The sequence below is a fragment of the Alexandromys fortis genome, unplaced genomic scaffold, assembly GCF_014885135.2.
Source record: "Alexandromys fortis isolate MF-2015 unplaced genomic scaffold, M_Fortis_MF-2015_v1.1 scaffold_48, whole genome shotgun sequence".
NCBI classification, from domain to species: Eukaryota; Metazoa; Chordata; class Mammalia; order Rodentia; family Cricetidae; genus Alexandromys; species Alexandromys fortis.
This window is the reverse complement of record NW_026067947.1, coordinates 11,866,697-11,876,639: the sequence shown is the minus strand read 5'-3', so window position 1 is coordinate 11,876,639 and position 9,943 is coordinate 11,866,697. Positions and strand designations below refer to the sequence as shown.

Sequence of the window (9,943 nt, the reverse complement as noted above, 5' to 3'; positions counted from 1 at the left end):
TGATGTCTCTCCAGGTGCCTGGACCGGAACTCCTTGCTGCTAGGTGTCTTGTAAACAAAGGACCTACCTAGCTTGCTGCAGGCAGGCTAGTGGGGACAAAGGAGCTAGCACCCTCCCGTTTGCCCTGCCGATTCGGATTCGGTCCTAGAGCCCGAACAGGCTGGGCTGGGAGATGTTATGTGGTCCGAGAGGGAAGGGAGTCAGACGGAGGCCCTGTTTTAACTTATACAAGCAGAATTAAGTATTAATTATTCTTATGATTTTTTCCAGCATGACTTTTATCTCTGCCCTCACATTTAAGCCCTTAAGAGCAGAGACCATCCCTCCCTGAATATTTATAGTCAGTTCATGCTCACTGGGAGAGGGAGAGCCATTTTCTACAATTTCCTTGTATAGCCAAGGGCACGTACCCATGCTCCTAAATAACCTTTTACCCAAGTTCCTGTAAGCACCCATAATTAAACTCACTGGAACACACACACAGTTCCCCCACCCCACTTCCACCCCATCCCCACACCTCCCCCACATACCTACTTGAATACACCCCCTCCACACACACACCTATTCCCCTCCCCAACATGGGGACAGGGATGGAGAAAGGGCTCTATTTGGGAAGGAGAGGATGATTATAGAAAGGAGGAAGGGAAGAAGAGAAGATAATGAGTGCATAGGATCCAAGTGCTTTCTCTACATGTATGAAAATACCATCATCAAATCCTTTATTACATATAATTAATATCTGTTGGTAAAAATGTAAAAAAGGACAGAGTCCATGACTATGAAATACTGACAACAGTAATCCCTGATTTAGCCCTGGACCAGGCATGTGGTAGGTGTCGCATATGTTGAATGAATAAATGACTTGAGTTTTTAGGCATCGTGGTATTGCTAGGATCATACAAATACTGTCAGAGGTGAAGAAGACATTCATATCTAATCAATAAAAACAGACTAGAGGCTCTTGTAAGGCCTGATGTGCAGGGTTCAGGACTCAGTTAACTTCATCTATTGAGAATAGGCCAGGCCTAGATGGGGAGACTGGGAGGGCGATTCCAAGAACTGGTCATGGTTAAAGCGAGAAGACTAGAAGGGACTGCTTACAGCCAGTCATGCGTTTCTCTTGAGCTTGGTGTGCTAGAACTCCCAGACTTAACAAGGCATCTTGTTTGGCCTCCTTTCAGCTTCTGTAATTAGAATCTCTGGGGCTAGAGAGATGCAGACTGAGTTTTAAGAAGCTGCACAAGCTGCAGAGTGGCTGGCCTAGTATAAAAAGTTCACATAGGTAGGCGCAGAGCTCTGGGGAGCTCTGGGGAACTCCGAGGAGCCCTAGGGAGCCCCAGAGAGATGAGTCCTTATGTTTCACGGATGTGTAAGAGCAGTTGGCAACGTAAGAAGTAAGGTAGAGCAGTAAAGTCACAGGCACTAAAGGTACAAGGGTCCCACTCTTGGAGCAGATATTAATGAAGATTTGTGATAGCACTGTCAAAAAAATGATTAAAGTTCAGATTCCTCCTGATGCTTAGATTGGTCCCTTGGCAACTGTAAACACATGGATGTGTCAGAGAATCAGCAAGCGGTGCCATTTAATTCTTTAAGGTAGGTCTTAGGAGCAGGGAAGTGGACAAACAGCTTGCTTGTGTAATATCATATACACTAAATTCTGTCATTTCTCAGCGTTATTTGCAATATCGGGAGAAATATGTTTCTTCTCAGGGCATTCATCTTCTCAAAATCTAATCTCTTCTAGTCTGCAGTCCTATCAGCTAACCAGGCCTCATGTGAGAGCTGTCTTCTAAGTGACATGAACCTGTTTGACAGGAAATTGGATGCTTTTGAGTCATTTCTGAGTAGTTCAGGAAGTCATAGGGAAAGCCCGAGTCCTCTTGGATGGGAAGAATTACCATAGTAGCACTGTGGGAAAAAAATGGCACCCTTGAAGCCTGTGACTCTAACCTTTTCTGGCTTTTTCTTTTTTACCCTCCTTATAGGCAGAGAAGTTTGGCGACTCCTTTGTCTTTGAAGGCATGTTGAGTGAGCAAGTGAAGGCGCACATCCACCAGGCAGTAAGTAATTCTCAAAGAGGCTCTCTTATTTCTCTGGGTCTCACCAGGAACTACAAATACGACCTTCCTCTCCCTCCTGGTGCCTAGCCATTCTGCTGCTGTAGATGTGCTCTGAGTCACAGGCCCATGGGTCAGGGTGCCTTCTGTGGCTGAAAATATATAAGCCCAGGATGACATCTGATGGAACTTCTGGTGTGCTTTGAGTTTTTGTTTGTGCCTTGGAGTGACGCTATGCTTCAAAGTAGAATCCAATCTGTGCTTTGGATGTGTTTTACTGGAAGCCTTTTTTATAATGGAGGATAAGTAAGTGTTGCAGACTGTGTTTTCAAAGTCTTGATCTTGGCAGGGGCTGGTGTGGAGCTAGAGCTTCGTTAGTACTCATGAATCCCCATGCAAAGTCGTGTCCATGGAAGGAGTTGTTTTGCTGGGGTTGTTCATAAAAAGTGGGGGCTGTAACTAGTCCTTAGAGAAGGGGTATACATCTTGTACAGAGAGAATACAGGGAGATGATTTGCTAGGCTTCTATAAGTACTGTGTGTCAGAAGGAACTTGGAATTCTTGTGTCAACCAGTTGAGCAGGTCTATACATATTTGTTTGTATTTATGTCTCATGAATATGTAAAAACAAGAGAAAGAGCGAGGTTAGCTAGGAAGCTGAGCGTTCTCACAACATGGTAGACAGAGACCGCAGAGCAGGAGACAGAGGGAGTGGGCCTTGGAGGAGTCTAACAATGCAAGGAAGACAGATATGGAGGGTGAAGATGAAGAAATCTCACCCCAATCTTCCTCTTTTATTCAAGTTCCCTTTAAGTAATTCATGCTTGGGGACTAGAGAGATAGCTCAGTAGTTAAGAGCACTGGTTCCTCTTAGAGAGGACCCATGTTCTATTCCCATACCCACATGGAGGCTTACAACCACATGAAACTCCAGTTTAAGGGTGTATAATGCCCTCTTTTAGCTTCCACGGGCACTGCATGCTTGGGGTGCCCAGACTTACAGGCAGGCAGACACCTTCACACATAGAATAAAATAAAAAAGTCCTGCCTGAACTTCGTCCTAAAGTGTTAGTGTCATTGTGTCCTTTCCTGGGAGTAGCAGCATCAGGAAGTGGACCCCTCTGGCTCATGCTTTCTCTGTGTTCCAACCAATGTGGAACAACTTGGGGTAGGGGGAATGAAATTGTCTTGGTCTCAAATTGTAAAATTGTATTCTGGTGAGTCAGGACATTTTTCATGTTTGTTTTTAGTAAATGTTTAAAAGGTGTGATTATCCTTTTGAATTCCAGTTTGTTCATTGCCAGTTAATACTGCCTCTCATACAATCTGATTCCCCGCCTCTATTTTTTTTTCTAATGGGAATGAGTTCAGCTCAGGGTAGTGATGACGACCTGGCAAGCCGCTCCGGGTGTGGCTCCTGTTTTAAGATACGGGGTTCAGATGAAGGAGCCCATCTGTTCCTGTTTCTGTAATTTGCCTTTCAGATGCAGGGCGTCGTGTCTCTTAGGAATTACTAATGCATTAGGCGTGAAGGCAGACATGGAGCATTGCTAGGCTGCAGAGGTGCCCTGAGTCAGAGTGAAGTGTGTGTGCTTGTAGCTAGGATGAGGACAAGCACCTCTCACCTGGCTGCAGGCTTGGCCCCCTGCTAAAACGCTTATAATGGAAAAGCAAACCTTTTAAGGTTGTTTTGAAAGGGTTGGATGAGTAGAGCAAGTCTGTTGATGGCCTGCGAGAGCTTTATCCCATCTTTTGTTGGCCTGACTTATCTCCACTCACTAGACGTCACATTTCCGTAAGGTAGGATTTGAGATGTCCGTGAAATTAATTTAGGTTGACTTCAAGGAGGCAGATGAGCCAGTGGGAGTGACCTGGAGTCATAGTACCTTTCATGCATCTGTAGGCCTCAAGTCAAAAGAAGGGCTCATTTGAGTTCTGGAATGTCCTTGCCACCTGACGTTAGTTTCTTTACAACATAGGGACCCTGCGGAAGCTGTATCAGGTGGTAAAAATATAGTAACTGCATTTATTTTTATGTGCTTGTTTTCAGGATTGTGTTCTGTTCATTCCAGTTTGCTCTAGTGGTATGAATTTCCCTATTCTTTTGTTGTCCAGTAAAACACAAATACAGATAGTCACCTGATTTAACTGTGTTACTACATTATCCTAAGGTGGAGCACACTTGCCCCCATCACGCAGATCAGGAATTAGAGTTGCTACCTGCCCCAGCCGCCCCCTGTGTGTGTCACACTGATCACATCCATTGTGTTCCTAAAGTAGCCCCTGACCTGGTTTGGAAAGTGAGCTCTTTCTTGCCTTTCATTTTCCTCTCATCAACTAGGGGTATACCCTACGGTGAACCTCGACCATTTAAAGAAATGCTTGTCCAAGGCATTACTAATCTGCTTTCCATCACATCCTGCATTTCTCTTCTCATTAACTTTTACCCTCCGAAGACCATAGAACATTAAGCTTGTAGATTTGTGCAGTCTGAATTACTGATTGACAGCTGCAATACAGTTCACCTGTTGTCTCTGGTCTGCATTCCCTGCAGATGGTAGCTGAGCTCTAAAGTGTGACCAAGTTCATGGTGTACCTGTGTCGTGAATATCGTAGTGGTGGCTTCCTCTAGCACAGTGTGGGTCACATTCTCAAGCTGTGGGTCACAAGCCCCACAGGGGTCACATGTCAGATATGCATATCTGATAACTACAATTCATAACAGTAGCAAAATTCCAGTTATGAAGTAGTAATGAAATAATTTTATGGTGGGGTCACTGCAACATGAAGCATTGTATTAACAGGGAGCAGCTTTAGGGAAGTTGAGAACCACTGCTCTAGCATAAAGTAGCTAGTGTCTGCTTCTCCATCCTCTTAGTCACATCAGCTGATGCTGTGCTTAGTGGCTGTGTCCAGGAATTCATTGGGAGTGTGGATGATGGGATCCTAATTGTTTTGAATTTATTGATGGAGAACCTTTCACAGAGTGGTAGTTCCTTCCACTAACTGTTTTCTTAATCATTGGTACAGGTTACACAAGAATGGTAGGTAAATACTTGCTCCTTTACCAGCTTTAAAGGTAAAAAGCTGGGCGTGGTGGTGCACACCTTTAATCCAAACACTCAGGGGGCAGAGGCAGGCAGATCTCTGTGAGTTCAAGGACAGTCTGGTCTACTGAGAGAGTTCCAGGACAGCCAGGGCTACTTAGAGAAACCTTTTCTCAAAAAACAAACAAACAAACAAAAGAAATAGAGAATTAGAGAAGTGGCTCAGTGGTTAAAATTACTGACTGCTCTTCTAGAGGACCAAGGATCAATTCTCAGCACAACCACAAAAAATTGTCTATAACTCTAGTCCAAGGGGATCTGATGCCTTCTTCTGGCTCCAGTAGAGCACTGCATGCACATAGTGCACAGACATACATGGAGACAGAAATCCACACACATAAAATAAAACATGGAAAGAAGTGAATTGGTTGCTTATTACTCTTCAAAGGTAGCCAGCTTCATATAACCCCCACATACCACCAGGTAGGTGTGTGGTCAGTAGTTCATGCTCGTGTGTATATGTGTGTGTGTGTGTTTGTGTGTTTGTGATTGACGACTGATGATTGGGATGGAATGGAGGGCCTCAGGCATGCTAGGTAAGCTCTCTACTGCTGGTCTATTTCACTAGATCATGAACTTGAAAAGCCATCCTGTGCTCAAAAATAGCAAAGTGTGTCCTTCAAAAGGGATTATGATTCCAAGTGAATGAAATCCATAACAAGAATAAAAATTTTATTTTATTTCTTCCTTTTTATTTTACTATTTTTTTCAGGGTATGAGTTTTCAGGAGTATCTGATGCAATTTATTTTATTCAGTGTCTTTACCTGTCTTACTTTTTACAAGTGTCAACTACACATGGTGTTCAAACCTACCATATTTCAGTGTGGTGATTTTCGAGCTCCCATTGCCCCAGTGTAGGATAAACAGAAAGGAAAGCACTTTTCTTGTTAATTAGAATTTTCTTTTTAAAAGTTGGACATGTTAGCAGACATTTGTGATCTCTGCACTTAGGAAGTTGAGGCAGGAGCATCAGAAGATCAGTGCTGATCTTGGCTACATAGTGAATTCAAGACTAGCCTTGTTTGTATAAGACCCCACTTCAAACAAAGAAACAGAAGACACCTCAAACCAAATTTCCTTTAAAGATAGTTATATATATGTATATTTAAAGATAGTTATATTTTCACAGGGAGTTGTAAAAGAGGGTGTGTCCTCACTGAGTTTCCTGTGCTATAATTATAACACAGGAACCAGATAATGTTATCCTGTTTAACTGTAGTTCACAGCCAGAAGTGACAGGTGATACAACCTCTCCTTTTTGGCTGATTGCACCAATTTTATGTGTATTCATTGTGCATATATGTATTTAGTTCTATATAATTTTGATGCAACTCTATCTATCTATCTATCTATCTATCTAAGTACTATACTTAAAATTTTTAAAGAGTTCATGGATTTAAACATGTTATATATTTCATTCACTTGGAACCATGATCTTTTTTGAAGGCCACATGGCTATTTTTGAGCACAGGATGCCTTTTCAAGTTCACATAGGACCCGTTACGTTCCCTCTTCCTCCGCTTGCTTTAAACAGTTGCATTGAGATGTAGTTTATATATTATACCATTCACCTTTTAAGTGTACAATTCAGAGTTGGTTTGGTATATTTTTAGAGCTGGGCAACCTTCCCCACAGTCTAATTTTAAGTTGTTTTCATTGGCCCATGAAGGAACCTTGTTCTGGGTCCTTCTGAACTGAGCCTACGAGTCCTTTCTGGCTTCTTTACTTTTTCTGATGATAGCATCTCTCCCACCCCAGTCCAGTATTAGCTTTGCTGGAAGAAGCCCTGGTTTCTGTACTAGTTTCTCTTTTCTTTCTGGGACAGAATGCCCAAACAAAAAGCAGCTTAGGGGAGAAAGACTTTATTTTGTCTTAAAGTTTCAGAGGAAAGAGTCCTTTATGGCATGGTGGGCTGGGAGCAGGAAACTGGCTGATCACACTGCATCACACTCAGGAAACAGAGAGAAAATACATGGACCAGGCTAAAATCCTCAAAGCCTGCCCCCATGTTGTACTTCCTCCAGCAGGCCTCTACCTTCTAAAGGCTCAGTAGCTTCCCAAACAGTGCTTCCAGCTGGGGAGCAAGTGTTCAAGCCAAAGAGACTAGAAGAATGTTCTTTGTTCACGTCACAACTGCACCTCAATAGAGGTGTGTGTGTGTGTGTGTGTGTGTGTGTGTGTGTGTGTGTGTGTGAGTGTGTATGTGTTCAGTGCCGCTGCATTGCCTCATCAACAGGCAGAGTTTAAATAAGATACCGCACAGTTTCATGTTGATAGTTTCATTTCTGGGTTTTTAACTTAGCCTGTTCTGTATTATATCCTGTTTCTCAGGACAGGGGCAGAGGGGTCTAGCCCACAGCTACTCAGGACTTCATCCAGAATCACACACCAGTGCCAGCGCGAGCTCTGTGATGACTGAGAACAGGTTAAAGCAAACTCAGATCCTGCCTTGTGGTTTCCTCTTCACCCCCAGCTCTAAGACAGTCCGACCACTTTGTGTTGTTACTGAAACCTGGACTCTGCCACATGGAGTGCGTTCTGCTTTTTAACTCCTCAGACTGAGTTCTAAAAGGAAGTTTGTGTTCAGCCTTCTGATTCATGAGGCTCAGTCTCTGCTAGCTTCTTCAGGAAGTGGCCGTGGGAACAGTGTTCCTTCATATCTGTTTGTTGGCAGCAGCTTCTTGTTAAGGCACTTCTAAACTCTCAGGTCAGTTTTGCTGGAGAGGAAATGTCTGGTCCACATTTGTTTTTCTTGACTGTCTTACACACTTTGTTTTCTTTTGGAATAAAGTCTTGCTGTTGAAAAGTGTGCTACGTTTTCTTTTTCCTGGAAAAGTGCTTATTGTTTTTGCCTGAGCGTTCTTGTGTTTTTTCCTTTTCAGTGTGTGCTGTTTGCTCTGTACGTGTGTTGTGGCACGACTCACTGGGGGTCAGTATTTTCAGGTGCAGGTTTGCTTTTTCAAGCTGTATTTTCAGCATTGTGGGTTAAACATCCGAACTTTTTATTTGTTATTATTTTTGTTTTTATTGTGCTTTTCTGTGCCTTTACTGCTCCCTCCCCATTTTTCAAGCCTTTATTTGTAAGATAATTTTACTTTTTGGGGGGTGGTAGTGAGGTCAAGCCTAGAATCTTGTGCTGTTAAGCAAGCACTGCACTATCACGGCATACCTTCTGATCATGCTTAGTACTTGTTTTTTGAATTACCTTTGTCTTTATTTTACCTTAAGGTAAAATTTTATTCGTTTTTTTTCTGTTGGGTCTCTGAAGTAATATTTGTGAAATGACTTTTTGTTTAATTTATAGTGCTTTATTGACTTTAGCAACTGTATGTTTATGAATTATGACTTGCTCTTTTGTCTATAATTTTATGAATATTATTTACCTCATTTTGGAAGAGCGTGTTGTCTCTGTGTGTGGGAAAGCACTGGAGCATGTGTAAGAGCTCACATGGGAGCTATTGTTCTCCTATGGTTTAGATGCGATTGTACTAGAAGATTAGTTGCAATATGGTAGTGTGGAGAAGTGGTAGAATTTAAGTAGACTATTAAGATAAACTTCAGCCTTTCCTATTAGGAGGTAATTAGGGGATGCTGGGGATGCTGCCTACCAAGGGGATTGATTCTTTTCTTGAAAGAGTTGTAAAGGAGCTAGTCTGGGCCAGAGAGATGGCCCAGTCAGTAAAATGCTTGCCTGCAAGCAGGAAGACCTAAGTTGGATTCCCGGACCCCGTGTGAAAAAGCTGGCTTCAGTTGTACATACCTATAATTCCAGAAGTGGGGAAGCAGGCGGAAGGACTCTTGGGGCTTGCTGGGCAGCCACCCTAGCCACATGGATAAGCCACTGAGAAACTGGATCTGAAAGAAGATGTTAAGCAAGTGGGAAAGCACCTGCTTCTGGTCTCGGTGTAGACATGCACGCGTGGAATCATTACTATGTAAACATCCCTTTTTCGTTTGTGACATGGGAGTGAACTTCCTACATGGCAGACATAGAACTACACTCCCAATCCAAACTGGTTTCCTTTAATTATTCCCCAGCAGTCAGTATTTTGTTATAGCCGTGGGAAAAGGAGGCATTCATCTTCCAGGTGGCTTTTATTTCTGTCCCGTTTCTTCATCCTATTTTTGTACTTACAGTGACTTTGGTTGGATTTGAACCTGAGTCACTTTTGTTGTTCATTGTCAGCTGGTCTAGAGTAGCTGAAGGTGTAAGTCACGAACAAGGCCACACCAGTTTGGAGTTATGATTAATAGGGTGTTATTTATTTAAAGGGGAAAACTTACAGATCACCGTCTCAGACAACAGCCATCTGCACAACCAGGAAGGGAGTCTAGTCTCCGGCGGAGCAGGAAGTGAAGAGAGTGAGCAGAGGAAGTAGCCGCTTTTTTAAAGGGAGAGAGACCACGCCCCAATGGGCTGGTATCACAGCAGCTATTGGTTGGAGGGGCGGAAGGACCTCCCGCAACAAGTAGCTCTGCAGATTTGCTCAGCACCTCCTTGCCCTTTCTCCCTCTTGTCATCCTGTTTTGGTCATGTGAGTTTTTACCTGTAGGATTTCTCCTTAGTTAGAGGTTCTGTGCAGGAAGGGAAGCCTGGTGGGGCCAGTGTCAAGTTTGTACAGTAAGAGTTCCAGTCCTTCCACGCTCGTTGTGTGTTGTCACACTCAGGTCGCTGTAGTGGACGCTGTTTCTTCCCGTTCCAGCTGCTTTCTGTGCTTTCCAGCAATGCTTGTCAGTGGTTTGAGGAATTTCCCAGTTATTGATCCTGGAAAGTC

General features: G+C 43.3%; 1 protein-coding gene across 1 annotated transcript in view; it reads left to right on the top strand.

The window, feature by feature from the left end:
- Positions 1-9,943, top strand: part of Sumf1 (sulfatase modifying factor 1) — a 94,797-nt gene that overhangs the window by 17,731 nt on the left and 67,123 nt on the right. Inside the window, exon 3 of the mRNA XM_050149402.1 lies at positions 1,989-2,063. Coding sequence (XP_050005359.1) covers positions 1,989-2,063 — 75 coding nt within the window. The remainder of the gene's footprint in view (positions 1-1,988; positions 2,064-9,943) is intronic.